General features: G+C 34.0%; 1 protein-coding gene and 1 long non-coding RNA gene across 2 annotated transcripts; one reads left to right on the top strand and one right to left on the bottom strand.

Moving 5' to 3' along the window:
* The first annotated feature begins 8,106 nt into the window (after nt 1-8,106).
* Nucleotides 8,107-21,869, top strand: LOC145952773 (uncharacterized). Its single transcript, XR_014430266.1, has 3 exons — nt 8,107-8,400; nt 9,110-9,178; nt 21,413-21,869. It is a non-coding gene; the product is annotated as an uncharacterized LOC145952773 (long non-coding RNA).
* Nucleotides 21,870-22,020: 151 nt separating this feature from the next.
* NAC020 (NAC domain containing protein 20) lies at nt 22,021-26,345 on the bottom strand. Its single transcript, XM_020348210.3, has 4 exons — nt 26,098-26,345; nt 25,538-25,818; nt 23,893-24,261; nt 22,021-22,597 (listed from the first exon to the last, which is right to left on the bottom strand). Exons 1-4 carry the CDS (start codon nt 26,252-26,254, stop codon nt 22,364-22,366), a joined length of 1,041 nt encoding a protein of 346 aa, XP_020203799.1. The 5' UTR covers nt 26,255-26,345; the 3' UTR covers nt 22,021-22,363.
* Nucleotides 26,346-27,222: the final 877 nt, after the last annotated feature.

Here is a 27,222-nt window from a genome sequence, read left to right as displayed (position 1 = left end):
AAATTTACGAAAAAATAATTTGCAATTTGTGACGGATTTTATTTATCACCGATGGATTTCATTCAGTGCAACAGTTTGTGACAGATTTCACAATTATTCATCACAAATTTAGTCATCAAAGACGCCTAGTTTGTGAGGGATTCAACCCAGTTAGTGATGGATTTTATCCGTCACAAATTGTGACGGATTTACATATCTCTCAATCCCTCTCAAATAGCGAGGGATTTAATCCCTCTCAAATAGCGAGGGATTTAATCCCTCTCAAATAGCGAGGGATTCCTTCATCACAATTTGTGACGGACTGACATACCTCTCAATCCCTCTCAAATAGCGAGGGATTTAATCCCTCTCAAATAGCGAGGGATTCTTTCATCACAATTTGTGAGGGATTTTGTGTCATCACAATTTGTGACGGACTCACATACCTCTCAATCCCTCTCAAATAGCGAGGGATTTAATCCCTCACAAATTGCGAGGGATTTAATCCCTCACAAATTGCGACGGATTTTTATTAATTTCTAAACATTTATTGATACAAATTAGTGACGGAAATTATATTGTTTGTGATGCCTTAATTCCGTCACTAATTGTGACGGAGAAAATAATCCGTCACTAAATATTTTTTGACGCTCCGTCACTAACTTATTTGTGACGGATTTTATGAAGATTAGTGACGGATTTTTTCTCTCTCTAATTTTAATTTTTCTAGTAGTGAGAGGATAAGTGTGTGACATAGGCAGGTGACATGGTCACGAATTCAACACTTGGTTTGAATGTATTGAGGTCAACATTTGGTTTGGATGTGTTGGCTACTTCATGGGATTATACAGTGGTGTGAATTTGGTTTGGATGTGGAATACGTATGCATTTGGTATGGATTGTATACATTGGTTATGGATTCTTTATTATCATAGAATATGTATGCATTGGCATGGATGTGTATACATTGGATTTTGGATTGGTTTATATTTGGCATGAAAATGACTTGTTATAATGTTGTTATTCCCTTGGTATGGATACATACTGTTGATGAATATCTAGTTTAATGATATATCATTTTATTGTACTATGGTTGGTTTTATACATGCTAAACCTTATATTTCCATGATGTGGACTGTGATGATCTCACTATGTGGGGAGTAGATCAGGTGTGAGGCTTTGGGATGACAAGAAGTCTTTTGGGTAGCTGCTTTAAGAAGTGGCTAGACTTAGAGCTTGACCAGCACCTAGGGTGTCTTATTTGATACTTTCATGATGTTGTAATTATATTATCTTTTTGTATGACTGTATAACCTTGCTGAGGATGACTATTTTATAAAATTATGTTTTATATTATGGAAATAATTTATACGTATTGTCTATTTATACTCTAGTGTAGCTGGCCTTTGCTCTATTTTCTTTATTATATATTATTTTATTTTATTTTTGATATTGGTTGTTGATGTGATGGCCTAAAGCGGGTCGTTACATTTACTATCTAGAAAATTCACTAACCCACCTTGCATGCCTATAAATAGGCCAATGACGCCTCCTGTATTGCATACACCTCCAAAAATGCTATAAAGCCTTGCTACCATTCACTTAACTGCCTAATTTACATTTTAGACATTTTAACCTATTACAAATTCATGCTTTGATTCCTTCAAATATTATTTCTTCTTTTACTTTACTATTCTCAACTAATTCCAGCACATTATACCTCTATTCTAAAATCTATTAACAACAATGTTAGTCGTAGCCTAGACTTACATGCTCAACAACATTCATCATTTCTACATCACTATTACAACATTCTATTATTTATTCATCACATATTATAACATTCATCATATGTCTCAAATTTTGCACATATAATCATTCTCAAGTGAGACATCGACATTTCATATCACATAGGCATAAAGTCTCAAGCACAAAGTCTTAATTATAAACATAATTTCATACCTTTATCATAACTCACTCATCACTTTTCCAAAATTATCCCCTCTCACATTTTTTTCTTAACTATTGACATTAGTATTTTAAACCATTCTCAATATTAAACACTTAAAGGATAAAACAAATCACCATTATATCTCACAAACTATTTCTTCTTATCTTAAGCTTCTATGACATCGTATGGTCTAATTAAACACAATATCTAAAGTTTTTCTTATGCTATCAAGTTGATCTTAATTTTATTGAAAAGGTAAAATAGTTATCCACAACTTCTATGTAGATCTCAAGAATTTATTTTACATTCTACTATTTTTAAAAATGACAAAAACATAGTATTTAATCCTAAATCTAACATCTTGACTTTTGTTCACTAATGTGATCATAACTTGAGTTCTAGACCTCCGTTGGGTGATTCTAGAGTCATTAGAAAGCTAACATGAAACTTAAACCAATCATTCAAGGGTCCTCACAAGACTCAAAAGTTATGGATGCTACTTTTAATGTGAGACTCATCTGCTAACTCAAATAACTAGATCATATTTTAACCTTTTTATGTGATCCCTAAGTCTAAATTGTAGCACAAAATGTCTAATTTCCAATCTAGAACATAGAACTCTATTTGGTTAATCACACAAAGAGAAATCACATAATTATCGAGGTATGTTCATGTAAAAAATTTCAAAATCAATTAAACCACGTCAAAACTCTCATATCATACATACAATTCATAATCCCTCAAATATTCAAGCGTATAACAATACATAATTAATCATAGTAACCACAAAAATTATAGCCATATCATCATATATACAAAAACATCAATCACAAAAACATCAACATTTTTTCAAAAGCACAAACAATTATAAGTCATACAGATGCTTAGGAATCGTCTCACTACTTGTAACGCTGATTTTTATAGTACTAAATTTAATACCAAATAATATCTTTCTTGTGACTTATTAACGCAACTATAAAATTAATAATACTTATCATAAAGACAAAAAAAATTCATGAACTAATGTACATATAGTTAGATTTTATATACATCACATACTATTCTAAAATATATATTTACAATAACGCACTTATTTACAAACAATTTATTTTTACACTTTTACAATAATATTTTACATATTAGGCTAAAATAAATTTATTATTGGGTTAACATGATTGGTCGTGGATAAGTAGAAGATAACTAATATAGGGCCATCAATAACAATAGGAATTTCCTGGTTTGGAGGGAATATAAAAGTTGATAATCCAACATCGTGAAAGGTAACTGAATTAGCGACTGCATCGACGCTCCAAGTCATTCCAGAGAACACATCCGATATAATTGAATTGAAAGGACCATGATGTCGAGAAGATCCATCTATTTGCATTATAATTAATTTAATTTTAAAAAAAAAGGAGTGAGTACAATTGTCCGACAAAATATAAATAATTAAATAGAATGTACAAAATTATTTGTAACCAAAATTAAATTTATAATTTAGATTTTATTTGTCATAATAAAATTTGAATTATGCTTGTAGTGACTAGTCAAGATAAATGAGTTTAGGGTTTATCATAATCTTAAATAACAAAAGGATTTTTCACCTTTAGATCTTTACTCATTTAAATCTCCAAAGTCAAACCTCTAACTACAAATTAATTCAAACTTTCATTCTTATGACTATAGATTAACATTTATCTTTATAATGAATGATGATATAAGATAAGCTTAGGAAAAATTAACAAGGCCAGGTTAGAGTTAAAATTAATATAAAATAATTAAGCTAAATAAATTAGAATATTTTTAATTATTTAGAATTTAGTAATAATATAATTTACAGAAATAGGATGTATTAAAGAATATTAATCTAGTAAATGACAGTTATAAATGACAAATTAATTAAACAACATAAATTAGAAACACCTCATTGATTATTTAGAGTAAATAGTATTATCAATTAAACAAGTAAATGAGGTTAAAGACACTTCATTAAATAAATATTCATAGATATAACTTAAAGTAAATAAATATAATAATATAGAAAATTTAAAAGAGATAAAAGTTTCCTCCCTTATCTTAAAAGAGTGTAATCGTTTTAAAAATATCTTAAAAGAAATTCTTTCTCACTTTTTCTCTCTCGTGCTTCTACTATATTTTTCTTACTCGAATGCTCTCACCCTTTCTAAAATTCTTCTCCTAAATGGTCCCCACCTTGTTGTTATTTATAGGCAAATTTTCATTTATTTATTTATTTATTATTATTTTTTAATAGTTCAAATTGGATTACTCTTTTTGTGTTTAGTTGCTTAGGGATAACAGTAATTAATATGAGATAACCTAATAAGGTTTTCATACGTAACAGCAGCAGATTATCTATTGCGGATTTATATATATATATATATATATATATATATTTATTTATTTATAGTTAGAAAAAATAGGAATATATATATATATATATATATATATATATATATATATTAAAATAATTTTATTACTTATATTAAACATTTAAAATGTAACAATTTAAATATATATACTTTATAATTAAAGTATTATTCTGAAAAATATCATAAAAAGGATTTTAAAATTTTATAATATAATTAAATCTTATATATTTTCATTTTAATTTTACTAAAAATAGTGTAATAAAAATTATAATGTATTATAATTATATAAAAAACATTGTACTTAATTTCTATTTTTTTTAAAATATGGTAACTAGAAATTTATACTATTATTTTAAGAATAAGATAATAATTATAAAATGGACAATTGATAAAAGGGGGGAAAGAGGAGTCTGGGTTGGACTCTTACACCCAATCTAAAGTCTTATAATAATAGAGTCCAACCTAGACTCCTCTTTTTCTCCACAATCTTTTTTATTTATTTTTATTTAATAGAACATTTATTTATATTATAAAACCAATTAAATAAATTAATTAAGTCTATAATATTTTTTTTATTAAAATAACTTATTTTATTTTATTTTTGAAAATTGGGATGTTAAAACTTTCTTCACCTAAAAAGAAAATTTGTCCTCAAATTTTACCTATCCTGAATAACTTCAAATAGGTTTCCTCCATCTTGGTCTTTAACTCCCAAGTAGCACTCTCAAAAGTAGCTCCTCCCCAAACATCCTTAACCTAAGGAATATCCTTGCCTCTAAGTTGTTTAATCATTCGATCCTCAACTTTCATTAGTAAGGTCTCGACTGACAAGTTATCTTTAACCTCAAAATGGTCTGACTCTATCACATGAAGGATCATAGACATACTTTCGAAGCGGAGACACATAGAAGGCATCATAAAGGTTTGACAAACGTAGAGGAAAAAAAATTAGATAAGTTACTTCACTGCACTCTTTTAAGAATTTTATAAGGACCAAAGAAACAAGGGATAAGCTTTCTAAACTTCAAGGCCCTACCAACCCTAGCCTACAAATGACTCTCAAGAATACACGATCTCCCTCTTAAAACTCTAAGCCTTTCCTTTTCTTATTGGCATAACTTTTCTACCTACTCTAGGTTGCCTTCATCATATCCTGGATCATCTTAACTTTTTCCGTAGTTTGCTGCACCACGTCAGGTCCTCACTCAAGGTTCTCACCAACACAAAGTATCCTACACCTCCTCCTATACAAGGCTTTGTAGGGTGTCATCCAATTACTAGAATGGTAGCTTTTGTTGTGGGTGAACTCTATCAAAGGCATAAAGCTATTCCTACTAGTCTGTTGTTTCAACAAAAAAGCTTTAAGCATGTTCTCTACAGTTTGGATTCTTTTCTCGATCTGGCATTAGTTTAGGGATGGTGAGTTGATAGAAAGCTAATAGTTATATTATCACTACTTATAGAATCTACAATTAAAGGACTTTAAGAAAGTTATAGAGAAGATAAAACCAATATTCTTATTTCTTATTGATGTCAAAGGTTAAAGGGAATACATATTTATAACTTAATAGCTATTAAGGATGACCCTACATGTGTCATCAACTTATTTTAGAGAATATAAAATAACATTAAAATTAAATAAAATGATATTCTAATATTTTAATTAAAGCCATTGTAAAAAGTCTTTGTGACATTTGATTTTCTTTCTTTTGGGTCTAAAGTTCATCCTAACATTAAATTCAACCTAAGCTTCATTCTAAAGAGGGAAGACTCCTAGAAAATCTAGAGGTTAACCTAGGGTCTCTAATAGAAACAATGCTAGAAAGCAATCCGTTTAATCCAACAATTTCTCTAATGTAGAGATTAGTCAATCTCTCCAAGGAATACCTAATGGTTATAGGGATGAAGTAATTAGACTCAGTCAGTCTATCCATTACAACCTAGATGGAATCTAAACCTTTTTCTATCTTAGGAAACCCGACCACAAAGTCCATGGAAACACTATCTCACTTCCAGTCAAACACACTCAAAGGCCATAAGAGTATCCCCCAATGCACGGTTCTCAATCGATGCTTAAGGGATGAGTTATTGTGACTTATAAGAACTCCCATTGGAGCATAAATATGTGGCAGGTTCATTCTTAAATTTTTTTCATATGTTCATTCTACTAGGCTTGTTGTTTGAGAAGTAAAATTGGAAATTATTCAGAATCAAATGGGAAAGAAGATGAAAAGTTGGGACTCAAAAATGCAAAAAATTTGTATGAAGGAAAAATATTGATTGAAAGCCAAACAATGTTTACAAATGAGCATACTAATCCTTCATCTTCAATCCTCTACTGCCAACCCCCATTACCTAGACCAGATGTTATCACTGTGCCTTTGTCACCAGTCCTACCTACTCCTACCCACATTTGTCATCCTCCACGTGCAGATGTGCCTTTGTTGCCTATCCTAAAAATCCCCCACCACCCTTTCTGACCTCTTCCAGTTGCACATTTGATTCCCCCGATGCCTATCCCTTCCCCCTCCTTTACCGACAGATCGCGACAGCCAACCCAATAACTTTATTGCCCTCCGTGCGTAGATGATGCCTTTGTCTCAGATCTCGTAAGCCCCCACCACCTCTTCTGACCTCTTCTAGTTGTGCGTCAAACTCCACCCCTTCTCCCTTCTCCGCTAACAGAACGCGGCAACTAACCCCCTACCTCATTGCAACTCCTAAACCCCGTCCCTCATTGTGGCCCTTATTGTTGTATCTTATTCCATTATAGTTTTATAGTTCTAATTAGTTTGTGTGTATTTTTCTTAAATTTGTAATTTTTTTAATATATAATATTTTAATATGCATTAAAATAAATGTGTGAATTTTTTAATTAATTTTTTATCAATGTTCAAATATTATATTTTACTAAATTAATATTTAATTACAATAATTAAATTATAAAAGATGATGTGTAAATAAAAAAATTATAAAAAGATTGGTGCTTATAAGAACCACCACGGGAGTAAAATTTATAAAAATTTAGTATGAGTTACTTAAATATGATGTGGCACAACGAGTCCCACATAAAGTGGAATAAGAATTTCAATGTAATTCTTATAAGAACCACCACTAGAGATGCTCTAACAAACTTGATGGCTTCTGATATTCTACCTAAACTTTTTGACACAATAAGCATGCACACACGAACTGAGCTATCTTTCCTCTTAGGTAACAAAAATATCTTCCTAAAGTCCTGATACATTTTAGTGGAACCTAGATGAAAATTAAGCTTACTCTTTTGTCCATCCTCTGGGATCAACTTCTTAAACTCAGGATTACTAGGTATATAGAATTTATCCTTAAACCTCAACATTTCATCACCTCTTAAATTAAACTTGCTACTCTTTCCTTGACCTATAACCTCTATTCTAGTCATTAAGAATGAGTCAACCTTTTCATCTTCCCTAATCTCGACCAATAGGTCGTTAGTTACCCTCAACATAATAATTTTTACACTACAAAAGGTAGTCTCACTTTATGCTCATATCACTAAAAAACAAAACTATGATTTTAACGAGGTTTATTAACATAGGTTAAGCTAACCTCCGATAAGACTTGACATTAAAGGAAATTTATATAATCTAAATTAATTACTTGCAGTTATTATTGAAACCGCCTTTAATTAATTTCCAAAGGTTTTATATTAGCCACAATTAATTATTATTATTATTTAATAATTAATTTATTTAAAAATTTCTTTTTTTAGGCTTCTACTTTCTTTATTGCGGACTTTTCCCCTTCTCATTTGTAACAACTCAGATAACCCTAATATTATGAAGCCTCAAGCTTTATCTTCCTAAGTAGCTCCTTGAGGTTTCCAAGTCCATGAAGTCTCCAAAAATATTTTACTCTCTACAGCCTATCGCCACTCGAGCCAAACCAAATCCCCTTCTTCCTCCTAATCCAACCTCTACCCATAATGAAGGACTGTAAAGTCCACAAGACGTGCATGGTCGACGTTATACTCGACTGCATCACACCCTACATCAATGACCCAAAGAACTGCAACGTTGTCTCCTAGATGTGCCTCCGCTGGTACGAGCTCGAAACCGTCACCCGCAAGCATATCACCATTGCCTTCCTTTATTATTGCTCGTTCTTGTAGAAAAGAACACACAGCAAAAGATTGTGAATCTCTTCAAATAGAAGTTGCATTTGTTTGATGCCTACCTGATTATTATGAACTTTTTTCATCTCTTTCTTTTTTATTATATGATAGTTATTTGATTGCATGTTGTTTTAAACCTCGTTGAATATTTTCATTCCCTGATTATGCGTGTGGTTGCCTAATTTAGTTTTTTTTTTTTTTTGTCAATTTTCCTATCATCTATATTTGATGAAAAGTGTAAATAAAGTGTTATTGTAGTATTTTTATTTTTTTTGTTATGAATTTGAATATACTTTTTATTTTATGCTAAAAATATGTTGAAGAGCAATTTAAAAATTAAAATTGATGCCCAAATATATTGTTTGATGTCTCCCATAATAATGAAGAGTCTAACATGTATCTGTGTATGTGTGGGAGATGGTTAATTTTGATTTGTATGCCATCATAGTAAAAAACACTTTCATGAATTATATCACTCTGGTCCAGTTTTTTGTTTCGTGTATGTAAAAATTTATTGATGTTTATTCTTGTTACTTTGTGAGCCAAGTTTAGGAGATGAACTTGATTTTTATCACTTTCATGATGCTTGTTGGTACTGGCATGATGCCTAATAAAATCTAAAATGTGTTGGTCCAGGTACTAGCACTAGTTTACAAGGTTCTAGCACAAGTTAATTGCAGCAGGTGAAACTTGGGAATTGGTCTGGTAAGTGTGAGACATTCCCATGTAAGCGTCGGTGCTCTTCCTTATTCTATGAGTTGTTTTTCTTGGCTGCCCATCACTTGTTTGTACTAAGATTAAATCAATTGTCCATGTGTGTATGTCACGAGTTTCTACATTTTTTTCATAAAAAAAAACTACAGTGATAGTCCTTTTCCTTTGTTTTTAACCATACTAGTTAAAAAGCGCAATAGCGAATTGCTAAAGAAAATAGTTCAATTTTTTTTTAGACAAACTCTTCAAACAAGGTTGGCCTTTCAATTTCCAAGACAAATGCCATGTGTATGTCAAGTTAGCTAAATATCTAGTAGTTAGGGAAAAATATCAAATGCCATGTGTGTGTGTGTCTGTGTGCATCTGCGTACATGTGTGTCTGTGTTTGTGTCTGTGTGTGTGTGCGTGTCTGTGTGTGTGTGCGTGTGTGTGTGTCTATGTGTGTGTCTGTCTCTCTATGTGGGGGGGCGTTTGCGTGCGTGTGTGTGTGCATGTGAATGTACGTGTGCATGTGTGTGTATGTCTGTGTGTGTGCATGTGAGTGTGTCTGTGTTTGTCCGATGTCTGTGTGTGTTTGTGTGATTGTGTGTCTATCTCTGTGTGTGTTTGTGCATCTGCGTCTGCGTGCGTGTGTGCGTGTGTGCGTGTGTGCGTATGTCTGTGTGTATGTGCGAGCGTGTGTGTCCATGTGTATCTGTGTGTCTGTGTGTGTGTGTGTGCGTCTGCATTTGCGTGCGTGTGTGTGTGCGTCTGCGTGCATGTGTGTGCGTCTGTGTGTGTCTATGTGTTTCTGTGTGTGTCTGTATATCTGTCTGTGTGTTTGTGTGTGTGTGTGTGTGCGTGCATGTGTCTATTTGTGCATGTGTCTGTGTGTCTATTTGTGTCTTTGTGTGTGTGTCTCTGTATGTTTGTGTTTGTGTGTGTGTGTTTATGTGTCTATGTGTGTGTGTCTATGTTGTTTGTGTGTCTATGTTGTTTGTGTGTCTGCATCTACATGCGTGTGTGCGTCTGCGTCTGAGTGTGCTTCTTTGGATTTTTTGAACACTGTAAGATTGAAGATTCCACATTTGAATGTTATTGGATTACTAATAGACATCTATAAAGCCATGTAGATGTAACTAAAGGAACTCCACTAATTGTGAAAATACCTTGGATGAAATCACCAGATTGTGAGTTCAACACCACCCAAAGAAAATACTCTACCAAATAAAGGCCTTTTGTTTATTTGCTTGGAGAAACCATTCACGCTAGCACTCACTAAGTCCCTCCTAGGGTTAGGACAATTCCTCAAGAAATGCCCCTTCCATTGACAATTGTAGCAAGTGACCCTCTGCTTTGGACAAGCAAATGACTTGTGCCTCAAATGACCACACTTGAAATACTAGAACCCACATTTCCCCCGCATGTAGATTGGCTTATGGTTGGTTGCTAACTCATTGACTAAGATGACTAGCTCCCCTTACAGACACCTGATTGACTCATAGGTGCTAAGTATGGCTTGCTCCTACTGGAGGAACCATACTTCCTCCGGTAACATTTAAAACAATACATTCTGGAGGAACCATACTTCCTTTCAAGCAATAACTCACATAAAGGGGAACGCAAACATTAGTTGACCACCTTGTTGATGAGATTTCAAAAGAACAATTCACTTTCTTTCAAGGGTTGGTATGATTCTGATGGGGCTTCAAAAGTGATCTTCAAGGTGGAAGAGATTCTTTAGGTTGTGATCACATTTAAGATGATAATGGTAGGTGATAGAAGAAGTAGGAGAAGTGAAGATTGAAGTCCTCCTAAGCTCCTCCTAGGCACGGATCCACTTTAATGGAGATAACATTGAATTGATGAACACTTTAGAAGAAGAAGAACTTGCGGAATGAAGGCCTAAGCCTTAGAGGGAAGCATCCAAGCTCAAGCAATCAAGAGATTGTTCACTTCAAAGGGAAGGAACTAGGGATTCCTAACGTGTTTGAAGGCACTCTCTCTTGCTCTCTCTAGAACTCGATAACTCTTGAGATTTGCTGAAAATTCAATTCAGAAATTCAATATCATCAAAAGTGTTTGTACAAGGCAAGGAGTACACATTTATAGGTGGAAAATTAGGTTAACTTGGCGCCACTCCGTGTAAGCAAAATTGGCGCCAAGTTTAAATTTCAAATTTGAATTTGAAATTTAAACTTTGACCAATTAAGTGACTCATCTGGTTGGTACCTCATCTTAATGTCATTTGGGAGTTATTTGAGATGAATTTGGAGCTCACATGGCCGGATACTCTCCATGCTTTCCATGTGACTCAAATTCAAATCAAATTACTTCTAAATGACATATGAATGAACCCTAATGCACCTATTAATGTATACTTCATATAAACCTAATCTAATGACCGAAATACATTGGTCTAATGAATACAATGAATAGAAAAAATTACAAGAAGAAGAATGAGCCTAATATTGGGTATCGAAAGCCCAAAGCTCAAGAAGCCCAAAAGTAAGCCCAAGTACAATAAACCTAATCTATGGTCCAAAATACAAGACCAAAATCAAAGTAACTTCCTAAGCTAAGAAAATGCAATTAAACATGGTGTTTATTCAAGTAAGGTCCATGTGAGAAGCACCCTAGGCCCACCAAGCCCATTGGGCCCACTAAGCTCTGAAGCAGACAAGTCTTCAAGTAATCTCCTGGCCATAACTCTAGTGGTTGGGCCTTTAGCCCATGCTCTTCCATCATTCCCTCCCTCTTGAGAAGGATTCGTCCTCGAATCTGAAGACTCCTCCTCATCATCACTAGCATCTACAAAAGGTTTGAGATCACTAACATTAAAAGTAGGGCTTACTCCATAATCAGAGGGTAAATCAAGTCTATAAGCGTTATCATTGATACGCTGTAAGACCTGAAAGGGACCATCTCCTCTAGGACTGAGTTTGGACTTCCTCTATTTTGGAAAACGTTCTTTTCTTAAATGAAGCCAAACTCAATCACCTTCCTCGAAGATCATAGGTTTATTGCCTTTATTTCCTTGTTGAGCATATTTCTCATTTTGGAGTTGAATGAGTTTTAATCCTTTCATGAAGTTTCTTAATAAACTCAGCTGTTGAAGCCCCTTCCTTATGAATGAAATGTTCAACATTAGGAAGAGGTATCAAGTCTAAAGGAGTCAAAGGATTAAACCCATACACAGCTTCAAAAGGAGAAATATTGGTAGTTTTGTGAACTACCCTATTGTAGGCAAATTCAATATGAGGCAAATACTCATCCCAAGATTTGTGATTGCCCTTTAGGACTGCCCTAAGCATAGCAGACAGAGACCTATTTACTACCTCAGTTTGGCCATCTATTTGAGGATGACAAGTAGTTGAAAAGAGGAGTTTGGTTCCTAGTCTTGACCATAAGACACGCCAAAAGTGGCTTAGGAACTTAGTATCTCTATCTGAAACTATTGTCCTAGGAAGTCCATGGAGTTTAACCACATCTCTAAAGAAGAGTTTTGCAATGTTTCTTGCATCATCTACTTTGTGGCATGGAATGAAATGAGCCATTTTACTGAAACGGTCCACAACCACAAAGATAGAATCCATTCCCCTTTGGGTTCCTGGTAAACCTAGCAAAAAATCCATGCTAATATCTACCTAAGGGGAAGAAGCAACAGGCAAAGGTGTGTATGTGCCATGAGGCATCACTTTAGACTTGGCTTGTAAACAAGCCAAACATCTAAAATAATGCCTTTGGACATCCTTTCGCATATGGGGCCAATAAAATTTTTCTTTTAGCAAACTAAGGGTTTTATCAACACCAAAGTGCCCCATAAGCCCACCTTCATGACTCTCTTTAATTAATAGTTTCCTAATGGATCCTTGGGGTATACATAACCTTCCTTCTTTGTACAAATACCCCTCAGCCATATAGAAACCATCAAAATCTTTTTGTTGGCATTTTTTATAATTATCACCAAACTCAAGATCTTCCTCATACAACTCCCTAATATTATTAAATCCAAGAATTTGAGTACCTAGAGACACAAGCAAAGTATGTCTTCTAGATAAAGCATCAGCTACAATATTTGATTTTCCTTTCTTGAATTTAATAATATATGGAAATTGTTCAAGGAACTCTAACCATTTGGCATGCCTCTTATTTAACTTACCTTGACCTCTTAAATATTTAAGTGACTCATGGTCACTATGGATGACAAACTCTTTGGACACTAGATAGTGTTCCCAAGTTTGTAAAGCCCTAACCAAGGCATATAACTCCTTGTCATAGGTGGGGTATTTGAGGGAGGCACCTTTTAGTTTTTCACTAAAATATGCAATGGGGTGTCCTCCTTGCAATAACACAGCCCTTATGTCAACTCCTGATGCATCACATTCTAGCTCAAAAGTCTTTTCAAAATTTGGTAAAGCTAATATAGGTGCATTAGTAAGTTGATCCTTAAGAATTTGAAATGCTTGATCATGCTTTGAAGTCCATTCAAATAAAATATCTTTTTTAACAAGCTCATTCAAGGGTGAAGCAATGCTAGAGAAGTTAGGCACAAATCTTCTATAAAAACTTGCTAATCCATGAAAACTCCTAACTTCACTAACATTTTTAGGCTTGGGCCACTCTTGAATGGCTTTGATTTTCTCGGGGTCCACACGAACCCCATCTTTGCTTACAATGAACCCTAGGAAAACCACATGATCCACACAAAAAGTACATTTTTCAAGATTTCCAAATAAGTGGTTTTTCCTAAGGATCATCAAAACTTCTCTAAGATGTCCTAAGTGATCATCTTGAGACCTACTATAGATTAAGATGTCATCAAAATAAACAACAACAAATTTACCTATACACTCTCTCAAGACATGATTCATAAGTCTCATGAATGTACTTGGTGCATTAGTTAAACCAAAAGGCATAACTAGCCACTCATACAATCCAAATTTGGTCTTAAAAGCAGTTTTCCACTCATCACCCTCCTTTATTCTTATTTGGTGATAACCACTCTTAAGATCAATTTTAGAAAATATAGTAGCACCATGTAATTCATCAAGCATATCATCAAGTCTAGGGATTGGGTGCCTGTACTTGATTGTGATATTGTTAATGGCCCTACAATCACAACACATTCTCCATTTTCCATCTTTCTTGGGCACTAACAATATAGGCACAACACAGGGACTCAAACTCTTTTGCACCCACCCCTTATCCAATAGCTCTTGGAATTGGTTCTCTATCTCCTTATAGTTTCTTGAGGATTTGTCCTATAGGCTGGTCTATTGGGTAGACTAGCCCCAGGCACAAAATCAATTTGATGTTATATACCCCTGAAAGGAGGAAAGCCCTCTGGACCTTCACTAGGGAATATATCATCAAATTCTTTTAATAATTGAGAAACTTCAAGAGGTAAAGAACTAGGTTCAAGACTTAAATTATGACACTTAAGCACACCTCTACAAAGAAGAAGGTAAGAAGGCTTTTCAGCAATTAGGGTTTGTTTTAAAGTTTCTTGTTGAATTCCTTCTATTGAAAGAGATTTCTCTTCCTTTTTCATTGAAATTTTATGTTTTTTCTCTTTTTTTTTTTTAATTAAGTTTTTTTTTCTTCTTCTCTTTTCATTTTCATTTGTACTTGATCCTCTATCACTTGTGAAGGAGACAAAGGATGTAGTACAAATTTCTTTTCTTTATGGGTGAAAGTAATTTCATTGGTAAGGCCATTATGCATGGTTTTCTTGTCATATTGCCATGGCCTTCCCAACAAAATATGCCAAGCTTCCATTGGAACTATGTCACAAACCACTTGGTCTTCATAGTTACCAATAGAGAACTTTACTTTCACTTGTTTATCTACATTGATATCCTCATCTTCATTAATCCAATGAAGTTGATATGGTTTCGGATGGGGAATAGGAGTAAGATCAAGCTTCTCCACCAACCTTGTGCTACAACAATTGCAACAAGAGCCACTATCCACAATGAGAGAACAAGCATTATCAAAAATTTTACATCTTGTATGAAAAATATTCTCTCTTTGTGAAAGGTGAGACTCATGAGGTTGGCTTCCTAGAAGCCTTCTAATCATAAGAAGTTGACCATCATAAGGATATGCACTTTCAATTGGATGGTCTTCCTCACTTGTTTCACTATCACTTGAAGTGGTAGAACTAGATTCATCAACACTACTATAAATGTCTTGCCCTTTCAAAATCATCACCTTTTTAGTGGGGCATTGAGAAGCTATGTGGCCTCTCCCAAGACATTTAAAGCATTTGATGTCACTAGTCTTACTACTAGAAGTGACAACATTTTTATTTTTCTCTTTTTCATTTTCTTTTTCTTTTTCTAGACCCTTGCCAAATTTCTTAGAGGAATCATATTGACCCTCCCTTTTGTAGTCTTTCTTGATATAAGAGCTAGATTGAGTTTTGCCTTTAAAAGAACTTTTTCTCAAATTTTGTTGTTCCACCCTTATACAAAGTTGGACCAAATCATCAAGGTCCCTATAAGGGAGTAACTCAACTCTATCTATAATATCAAAATTTAGACCACTCAAAAATCTAGCAATGGTCAATCTTTCTTCCTCCCTTATCCCAACCCTCATGAGATACAACTCCATTTTCTGTCTATACTCCTCCACACTCATGTTCTTTTGTTGGAGTCTTTGGAGCTTATCCATAAGCTCCCTACTATAATAAGAAGGTATGTGTCTTCTTCTCATAGCACTCCTCAACTCATTCCAATAAGTGATTGGAGGGTCATTGTGAAGTCTTCTCTCTCTCTCCAAGGATGTCGACCAATACATGGCTTGTCCTTGGAAAGCTAGGGTGGCCAAGGGAACCTTTCTTTCCTCACCTACTTTATGACAAGTGAAGATTTGCTCCACTTTCATTTCCCAATCTAAGTAGGCATCCACATTTTCTTTTCCATAAAAGTAAGGGAGATCAACCCTTGATTCCCTCACTTTGGGTTCTTTAATGACTCTCCTAGGTGTAGGTTGGTAGTATGCATCCATATTCAAACTACCATCATTTTCTTGGCTTTGAGAGTCATTGGAACTCTTGGTTGAGCTCCTTGAGGAACTTTTTTGACTTTTACTTTTATTTATTTTTTTCAAAAGTTTTTCTTCTCGTTGCTTAATCTTTTGTATCTCTTCCTCTAAAGCAATAAGTTGTGCTTCTCTTTGAATCTTTTCTTTTTCTTTTTGAAGTACCTCTTCATGCTTCCAAAGTTTTAGTGCTTCAACCTCCTTAACAATTCTTTTAAAACTTTTAGGAGATTCAAAGTCACTACTTTGAGAAATATGACTCATGATTAAACAATGAGAATTTTATATGCTATGCAAAAGATAGAAAATGTTTTTGGTATTTTCTAGGAATGAAAATAGCACTTGGGAGTCTAAGTGTACAAGTTGCACTATCAAGGGAGGTGAGCTACAAAGAGCCACTTAATAACCAAGCCTTTTCAAGGGGAAATCACTAAACTCCTTTGTGGTACTTCCAATTCCCCAAAACTTTTCACAAAAATTTTTGTATGCTTTTCACAATTTGTGTTTATGAGACTAAACTAAACGTGAGCAAATAAAACTACACAAGTCTAGACGAATTAGGACAGCAAAGTAAACACAATTATGGACAAGAAACTTAAAAGAAGCAAGGATAAGTAGCTAGTCGTATAACCCTAAGTGGAAGCTTGAAACATATGAAATTTCCAAGCCACTTCCACTAGTACTACACGTGAGAAGGCTATCAAGGAGTTAGATATACCTGACCAGCTTCTTAATACTCCCTCCAAGCTTTACAAATTGGTTTTAAAATACAAAAGAGATTGCAAAATGTAAACTAGCCTAGAAAGCAATAAATGGAGGCTTTTGGTGACCAATTAGTGACGGATTTGTTGTCCAATTTTTCTAACACTCGTTCAAGTGTTTTAATCCGCCACTAACCCTTGACTTAGGTTGCTCCTGGACCTGCTCAATGAACACAACAAAATAGTTAAAGAAGACTGCTCACAAGGTGAAAGGAAGGTTCACTCAAGTGAAGAAAGTTTAGGAAAAGTTAGGTCACTAAATTAGGTCAAATTTGGTAGTCTTAGTGTCCAAAAATTTTCCTACTCTTTGTTGAGTCAATGATTGATCCTTAAGCAAGGATTTAAGGCCACTTCCAGCACAGGAATTTAAAGGAAAGAAAACAAGACAAGCAATAAAAGCACAATTTGAAAAGCTTATACCAAAAGTGAAGAGTAATAGGTGTATATGACAAGACCCAAAGAAGTTCAACAAGTAAAACTGAAAATTAAGACTCCAAAGAAGGCTAGCACTCAGTTAGGAAGGTTCCTAGATAGGTACTAGAGTAGAATAACAAAACAAAAAAATTTGAAAGCAATTGGATAAGTATAAACCAAATAGTAGTCAAAACAAGCCAAGGAATCAAGTGAAATTTTCAGATTGTACACTTCTTGGCTTTTTCCTTTTAATTTGCTTTATATATATTTTTTTATTCTTTCTTTTTTTAAATTCAAATTAAGATTCCAGGGAAGGTATTTGCCTTTTGTTTCAAATTTTTTTAAGATTCCAAGCTATAGAAACCGAGACTACAAGTTAGCCAAAAATCAAGTGAAAAATGATGAAACTAGTGCACTAGTTTTTAGGTTTTATGTTGGATTCTTTTTTGTACACTTTTCTTATGAACTTTTCTTTTGTTTTAGGCTCTATATTTTCCTCTTTTTTCAGCCTCTTTACTCTTTTAAAAATTTGAATCCAAAAGATAGTGCACTAGAAGTAGGATTAAGCACTTGAAATTTTAGGTAACACAAATTTTTCTTAAGAATTTTTTTTAATGGAAAGTGATTTGAAAACTTAAGTACACAATGGAAACCTAACTCTAAAGAAATTTGCTAGAACTAATAGCAAATAATGAACTCAATAAGGCAAAATAAAAAGCACATATAGGTAGGCACAAAAGAAAGCAAACCGAAAACAACAATGATGAACAATGCACTCAAAACCAATTAGGTCAACATGCTATTTAAGGAATTCTTAAACATATAAAGGACTAAACACAAACTCTAAGACAAAACATGGATTCAAAACCAAAATCTAATGCAATGCATGAAGTCCAATCATGGACACATAAAAAAATGGAGAGACTCAAAGAAAACAAAATATAAGCACAAGCAAAAAGTTCCTAAACATGTTGATTGTGGAAGAAATTCAAAACAATCAAACAATAAATCTATGGAACAAATTTTCTTTAAAACAAATAGATCCGAAATGAAAACTCAAGAAGACAAACAAGAGTACACAAACAACACAAGACACGGACACAAAAGTTGAAGCAACTTATCTCCTTGAAGACCTTGCTCTTGATACCAAAAATGATAGAAGAAGTAGGAGAAGTGAAGATTGAACTCCTCCTAAGCTCCTCCTAGGCACGGATCCACTTCAATGGAGATAACATCGAATTGATGAACACTTTAGAAGAAGAAGAACTTGCGGAAGCAATCAAGAGATTGCTCACTTCAAAGGAAAGGAACTAGGGATTCCTAACGTGTTTGAAGGCACTCTCTCTTGCTCTCTCTAGAACTCGGTGACTCTTGAGAATTGCTGAAAATTCAATTCAGAAATTCAATATCATCAAAAGTTTTTTTACAAGGCAAGGAATACACATTTATAGGTGGAAAATTAGGTTAACTTGGCGCCACTCCGTGTAAGCAAAATTGGCGCCAAGTTTAAATTTCAAATTTGAATTTGAAATTTAAACTTTGACCAATTAAGTGACTCATCCGGTTGGTACCTCATCCTAATGTCATTTGGGAGTTATTTGAGATGAATTTGAAGCTCACATGGCCGGATCCTCTCCATGCTTTCTATGTGACTCAAATTCAAATTAAATTACTTCTAAATGACATATGAAAGAACCCTAACGCACCTATTAATGTATACTTCATATAAACCTAATCTAATGACCGAAATACATTGGTCTAATGAATACAATGAATAAAAAAAATTACAAGAAGAAGAATGAGCCTAATATTGGGTATCAAAAGCCCAAAGCTCAAGAAGCCCAAAAGTAAGCCCAAGTACAATAAACCTAATCTATGGTCCAAAATACAAGACCAAAATCAAAGTAACATCCTAAGCTAAGAAAATGCAATTAAACATGGTGTTTATTCAAGTAAGGTCCATGTGAGAAGCACCCTAGGCCCACCAAGCCCATTGGGCCCACTAAGCTCTGAAGCAGACAAGTCTTCAAGTAATCTCCTGGCCATAGCTCTAGTGGTTGGGCCTTTAGCCCATGCTCTTCCATCAGTAGGGCATATGCAACATATTTGGGGGGTGTTATGTCATCTTCTAACTCACATAACTCAGTCTTTCTTTTTAACATTTTTATGTGATTATTAAGTCTAAAATGAAGTCCCAAATGTTTAGTTTCCAATCCAATAGACAAAACATTATGTGGTTAATCATCCAAAGAGAAATCAAATAATTACTAAGAGATGTTAATATTTAAAATTTTCAAAATCAATCAGACCACACCAAAACTTCCAAATCATGCATACAACCCCATCTTCAAATATTCAAACGGGTAACAATACGTAATTCATCATAATTAACCACGAAAATTACAACAACATCATACAACAATATCAACCTCAAAAGCATCAACATCTTATCAAACACATTGACAATTATAAGTCCTACAGAGACTTAGAGGTCACCTCACTATCCATAACCCTTATATGTGCCTATCAATATATAAGACATTCTCACTCATTCTTATCTCAAATAATGACCTCCAAGGCATCGAGCATGATCTCACTACCCCTTATTGGATATATGTTCTATATATGTATTATAATGATTTTATTTAATATTAATGAAATAGGTGAAGGGATGTATGTGGATGGGTTTAGAGGACCATGTATTGCTCATGATTCTACAAAGTGTAGAATTTGTGAGTTTTGGGCATGCCTTCATGGTTCCGGTCATGAGAGCGTAGTTCTTCGCACTAGGCATGAAGGGAGTCATGTCGAGCATGAGAATACTAGAGAGGTCTCTAACTTCTTAGTGTTGGATGATAGGTGTCTCATCAAGATCCATTTAATGTCGTCTTCGAAGCCTTTGCCTTCGAGTGTGGCCTAGATCACATCAGATTATGTGGTTCCAGAAGGGTCTTTGACTCCTCAACACTAGGCATGGGGACATCCATGCTGGGAGAAAATCAAGCAGAGAGGTTCCTAACCTCTTCAAGTTGAGCGTAGGCACTACCATGTTAGGCATGAATCTACAAGAGATCACTAGTCTCTTTGCGCTAGACATAAGTCTAGTCTTGTTAGAGGCCACACAATATTCAGAATAATTTTGTTTTTAAAAATAATCTAGTAAAGGAGGAGCCTGTGAGAAGTGATTAATGTTAGGATTGAAAAGGAGAGAATAAAGAGGTTAGTAAGTATGATAAGATTTATATTTAAGGAAGAACTACAAGTGCATGAGATTAAATGTATACCTTGAATGAATGAATAGTGGAGACATTGTAATGTGTGACGAATGATGGTATTGATGTTTGAGAATATCACCATGTTGATGTTGAGGATGAGATATGGTGATGTTGAGCATGTAAGTTCAAGTTGCGACTAGAAATGTTTTGACTTGTGATCCAAGCAAAGCTTGGTGTGTTTTGGAGAAATTCAGGGTTGTGGTATTGCAAGTATGACCAATTGTCATTGCATATGTCGTGTTGTGATGTTGTTGGTTTGTAGTGTTCATGCATTCATGTTTGTTTGCAAGTTAGTATGACTATTTGCAATAAGGTTTCAAAAATTGTTTACTTAGACCTTGAAGTGTTATGTTAGGAAGCCTCTAAAAGGGATGTGAGGTAATTGTGGCTGACTGTAACACTTGAACTGGATGCTAAAAGACATCTCCTAATTGAGAAATGGATCAAAAGGATCACCTGGTGTGTGGTGATTCCATTCCATGACTCCTAGGTTACCATTAGTTGGTGATGATGATGAGATTAGTACCACATGTATATAAGTCAAGTACATTCATTCGCACAAGTCATAGTTTATAATTGAGATATCTTGAGTGGAACGAATGGTTGAACATGAATGTTGTATGAATGATGTTAAATTTATTACATATTTTGTTAGTACTATCCTATGTCTTATATGTGCTATATATGGATGAAATGTATTTTCACTCCCTAGGGTTATATTTGTGTGTGATTGGGCTGATTATTTGCAGAACTAGATCATGTACAAAAAGAGGAGTTTGATGGAGGCAAAATTTAGAACTTCTCTGGTTATTATTCAGGTTTTGTTCTGGTAGTGTGGCACCGGATGGAGACTTCATATTTTTTGCATTTATAGTTATAGTAAAATTCATTTTATAGTATTATGTGTTTTCTATTTTGGAACTATGTAATCAGGTGGTTTGTGCCTTGGTTATGGTTTTTCATATTTTAATTTAAGAGTTTTATTATAATAGATTTGTGAATCCTTTTATTGGATAAATTAAGTTCAAATATTTTTTTTTATAATTATTTTAATTTATTTGTCTTTATGAAAAGAAAATTCTTATTTATTACACTTTGGAGTAGAAGGGTGTCACACCTACACTAGAAAGAGACCAAACAACCTAAACAAAATAACTAGCCGCAACAAAGGTGAAAATTGAATTAATAAACTCTCATGATTTAACTCCGAGAATTATCAAAGTTTGTGATTTCATCAAAAAATTTAGAGTAATAGTAAGAAATGTTAGAAAAGACTATAACTAGAATTTCTTTGTCTTAAATAAGATATAACTTTTTGAGGAAAATAAATTAACTAAATTAAAGCACAAGTCAGACATTGAAGCATATAAAACATCACAATTGGAAATTTGCCTCATCCATTTGCTTTCCGAAGTGGAGAAGAGATTTGAACACCAACATATAAAAGAAGGAATCGAACCCCTATAAAAGAAAGAACACAAAAAGAAAAAAAAAATATTAAAAGGAAATGAAAACGAATTGTATGCGAGCCCCCCTTGGCTCAGCATCTTCTACTATATGTTTAGTACATTATATGTGTGTAGCCTTTTCTATGTGGCTGGAAAAAAACAATCCCCGTTTGTGTCGTTATTTAGCCAACACAAGTTTCTCTGTGTCAATGAATATTTTGATGCTATAGTTTGAGTCATCTGTTAGTATAATCATTCTAGCATGGGAAAAGGGACGGAATTATCTTGTGTGCAACACAAAGAGATGATCTCTTCTAGGGTTCCATTCATACAGTCCTTGTATCTGTCATATAACATGCAATCATCAGTCATTTCTGGCTTCGTTGATTTTGTCTCTGGTAAATTTATTTGTGGGAAATCTTCCAGCACCAAAGGTGTGTATGGAAGTTGATAATGCATGCCAGCATAGGTAGGTATTTCTACATCCTGCACCATAATAGAAATAGTATTAATCTCCAAATGACAATGTAATAAAGTAGGAAGGTTAATTGATACATTGTGATGAATATATTTCAAAGATAATGAATTGAAATCACATGTCTTTTTTATTTTTTTTATTGTCCTACTAATTAAACAATGATACGTGGTCAAAAAAAATAACACATTCTTGATTGTTAGTATTGTTACCAAAATATAGTTTTTTAGTTGAGAGAACGTAGAAGGAGATGTGAAATTGGGACAGGTGATTTGATTATGAAGAGACTTGTATAACGCGTGCTTATTGGAACTAAAGCACAACTTGGGAGTAGTGCAATAGTGGCAAAAGAAAAGTGGGGAAGAATTGTGGTTATTGGCTAAAAAGGAAAAGAATAAAAAGTGTCTTGTATTGATTTATGAGTGGAAGAGGTAGAATGCATTAGTCGAAGTCCCCAATCAGATGCAAATATTGCTGTATGAACATTGTAAAGCTAGTTGAATGCTGAAGCCGCTACTCACATAACTAGCTTTTGCTAAAATAGGAAATTAATCATCCAGACATTACTCATAAAAAAGAGTGTGATTAAAGATAAAGATGTAGCGAGATGTTTGATATGAGTGCTTTAGTTTTAGAACGTATCAACCCGTGAGGAAAATGGGGGAGTAAAGACATCTTTACTTTGGAAAACGTTTTGAGTAGTCAGTCAAAAGAAGTTATTGGGGGTGGTGAAGAAAAGCTAAATTGGAGTCAGTCCAAATGAATTTTAGAGAAGTGAGCTTTATGAAAAGATAGGAACTTCATCATACTTCCAACTCTCGTCACTTTAAGATCAAAAGAGAACTCAAAGATATGCTATGTGGCCCCACCAATTCCAACCACATATCAATAGTAAACTGACACATATATGAAGATGGGATCAAGTTCATGCACATATATATGCAAGTAATTGAGAAATAGTAGAAATTTCTACAAATTTATGTGTGTTATTAATTTGAGGTGTGACAATGAAGCCATAAATTTATAAAGCGGTAATATAAAGCAGATTGTCGCTGGAAATGCAGGATTGGCAAAGGAAGCCATCATGAACATAAATGCCAAGGACAAGGAAGAAAAAGGAAAAGTTAAAATACTGATCAGATCAATTCATATAATAATGATCATGCTATGGCCCAGCTTGCTTTTTATATGTCTCCTATAAATCTATATATTCATGCCACATCTACGTGACTAGTACCACGATACAAACTCAAACAATCATGAAATTCATCAAAATTTGAAATTTAAAATTGAATTTAAATGTTACCTGAAACAGACTTGGAGGGTATCCTATTCCCATTGTGTATGAATTAGCTGCACTGTTTGCTTCATCACAAGCGAAATGTGGTTGAAAATCTTCTGCTATACCGGTATCTGTTGGTGTACACGTTCCTTGAGTGAGATCAGAGGAAGAAGCGTCACAAGGAAATTTAGGGTGTTCATGATGATTGAGAACTTTGTCATCAACAGTTTCCATTTCTCTAGAAATCTCAGTGCCACTTGAGTCTTCGCCTAGCACTTGTTCTTCTGAGATCCACATGGATTGCTTCTTTGCATCCTCGGCTTGTTCTTCTTCTTTAGGTTTAGCTGGAATTTGAATCGTCTTCTTGAAAATACGACACAACGAATATGAATCCTGTCATGTGGTGAAAATTTTGTCATTACATGTGTATGTTAGTTAGCTTTTCATGATCAAAGTTCTTTTTCTTTTTTTATTTTGGTTTGATTTAAACACAATGAATACAAGAAAAGAGTAACAAACAAAAAAGCAAATTCAGAAAGAGTTTGGCAAGAGAAAAGGGTCGATGCAATAGTAAGTATCTAAGTCCATGGATCTGAATTTTTCACCATAGTGTGTCGATCACAAGCTGTTCTTTTTAAAGGGGAGAAAAATAAAAGTATGAAAACCATATAAAGAAAAAGAAATAAAGGGAATATATATTGCAGGCATGTGCATCCTTGTAGAGCAAGGTTCGAAACAAAGATGGGGATTAGCTTAATTAGTTACTCTAGATTCACGCTCAACATAGAAAACGGGTCTGGTCTAGTGAAGTTGACTCAATGACCAAATAATTATCACATAGGATCTTAAAAGAAGTGTAACTAAAACCCTCCATCACTAATAGACCAATTTGGGAAAAGACTTGATTAAAGCAAGCACTAAGCGAGAATTTGGTCATTGGTCTCATCTTATGAAGACTTTTGAGAGTTTTTAGGGTTTCGCCTCTATATATATGTATAATCATTCAATTATTATCAGTTACACTTTAAAGATAGTAAAAGGCATAAGAAAGAAGAAAAAAAAAAAACCGTTTCCTATATATACAATAGAAAATGATGTTGGTTCACTCCAATATAAGCTACACCTTGAGAGATAGAAATGAAATAAATAAATAAATTGTTGGATGATGTTGTGAATGATATAATAAAGGAGATAGAAAAAAAAAAAAAAAAAAGTTCAGAGAGGAAGAGAAAATTTTGGAACGTATGAATCTTATTATTATTCTATACAATGTAATTAACCTAACAAACAAACAGTTAATCAAAGATCTACTCTTTTCCTCCTTTATTAGTTATTTTCTTTTTCTTTCATAACCCTAGTCTTACGCACTTTTTAATGATACATATATTAATAAAACTTCAAAATCATATTGATTAAGCTAATACCATAAAAACAGTTCCTTCTAAACAAGAGAGAGAAAGGGAGGAAAATATTGAAGGTGAATGAAGATTGGTGATGATATTCGTTAGTATTATAGATTTATATACGTATTGGACGATAACCTGAATGTAAAAGTCCAAATAAAATTCTCGTTCAAGTTTGAGTACCTCTTATGAATAAATATTCAATAAAGTTTCGTCTTGTTTATGGAAAAAATAGCGAGAAAAAAAAAGGCTACCATATAATATACCTTCAAAGATGAGAGAGCAGCACCAGGAACTGATTCAATTAAACGATATTCATGCATAACCCAGTTGGTTCTAATCCCATGTGGTGCTCTACCTTTGTAATATACCAATGTTTTCTTCATGCCAACTGGCTTCTTTTGAGAGTGCACTGGCCTATCTTTCCCTGTTGCTTTCCAGTATCCAGCTTGTGTTGCCCTGTTAGTTCTTGACCCATTTGGGTACTTCCTGTCCCTAGGACTGTAAAAGTACCACTCCATGTCCTTGCTTGGAAGGAATGATTTATCTGTTCATTTATTTTAAAATTTTAAAATCAATTGGAATTGATGGAAGCTATAATATTAGTTTAGTTGAACCATGAAATATAAATGAATGAAGAACTAGCTAAATGCTGATAATTATATTTAATGTAATGATGTGAATCATATCATATAAATAATAAGTTAGAGTTTGTTTAGAAATAAGTTAAAAATAAAGTTATTTTGTACAAAAAAAAAATCTTAAAAATACTTCTAAATTTGTATCTAAATTTGGTGTTAATGAAAAGATATAGTTGTGTAGGTACCTGGCAAATCCCAAGGTTCACACTTGTATAAATCAACTTCAGCGATGATGTCAAGCTCTATTGAGCGACCAGTTATTTTCCTTTCCAAGTAGTAAGCAACAAGCTCTTCATCTGTGGGGTGGAACCTAAACCCAGGTGGGAGACTCATTGGAGCCATTGCAAAGTTAGAGAGAGAGAGAAAGAGAGAGAGGGAGAGGGAAATTTAGAAATGGTGGCACAGGACATGAACCAAAACAGCTTATAAGACATTGAACTAAATAGGCCACTGTTGAGATCAAAGAAGCGTAGACTTGCCCTTGAAATTCATGAAAATTACAAAGTGTACATTGTACGTGGCAAGGACAAAAGAAATAAAGCAGTTAGAGGAGTGGTGTGGTTCGAGTAATTATGAGGGGAATTGAGGGGCTAATGTCTCAAACGTAAGACACTATGCTTTTGAACAGATTCTATGTGTAAGGTGTTGTGTGAAAACCTAGAGGGAGAGGATAAGAAGCTTCTCTGCTTTTGTCTGCTCACAAACTAACAAAAATCAGAGTCCCCCTCAAAAGGCTGTGTGGGCCACAAACCGTCCATCCCTACAACACGCAATACTAGGCTTATTTTACTTAAATAATCGCTGTCACATTTTTTTTTATCGTATAATATATGGTAGCTTTCATCATTATACTGTCACGTATTCCAGACACAATAGATGGTAGTATAATATTAGTGTTGCGTATCTACTACTTGTCTGAGGAGGTGTACGTATCAGCATGTGGCTTATGATGTCATGTTGTTTTCTAGAGATCATAATTAGATTCTTAGCATTCCATGCAAAGCGGAATAAGGTATAGAATCTTATACGTATTGTAACATCATGTGCAAGTTATTGTACCCAAAGCTGCCCCTGGTTTTCTTTTATAATACTATAATGTGGGAAAAAAGATAAAGAAACTACAATCTTGTGGTACAAAGATTCAGACTACCTAACGGTGTTTTGTTACACTGCAGTATTTAGGCTGCAGACATTTTATGTTTTTTTTTTTTATGTAGGCTGCGTCTTTCTGGGATCTTCAGAATGTATATTAGGAATTTTCATATTTTAAATTGTGTATACTATACGTACAATATATGTTATTCCTAAAC

The sequence above is a fragment of the Cajanus cajan genome, chromosome 10 (assembly GCF_000230855.2).
Source record: "Cajanus cajan strain Asha chromosome 10, NIPB_CcT2T_4, whole genome shotgun sequence".
NCBI classification, from domain to species: domain Eukaryota; kingdom Viridiplantae; phylum Streptophyta; class Magnoliopsida; order Fabales; family Fabaceae; genus Cajanus; species Cajanus cajan.
The sequence above is the reverse complement of the archived record's forward strand: the minus strand, read 5'-3'. Positions and strand labels throughout refer to the sequence as shown.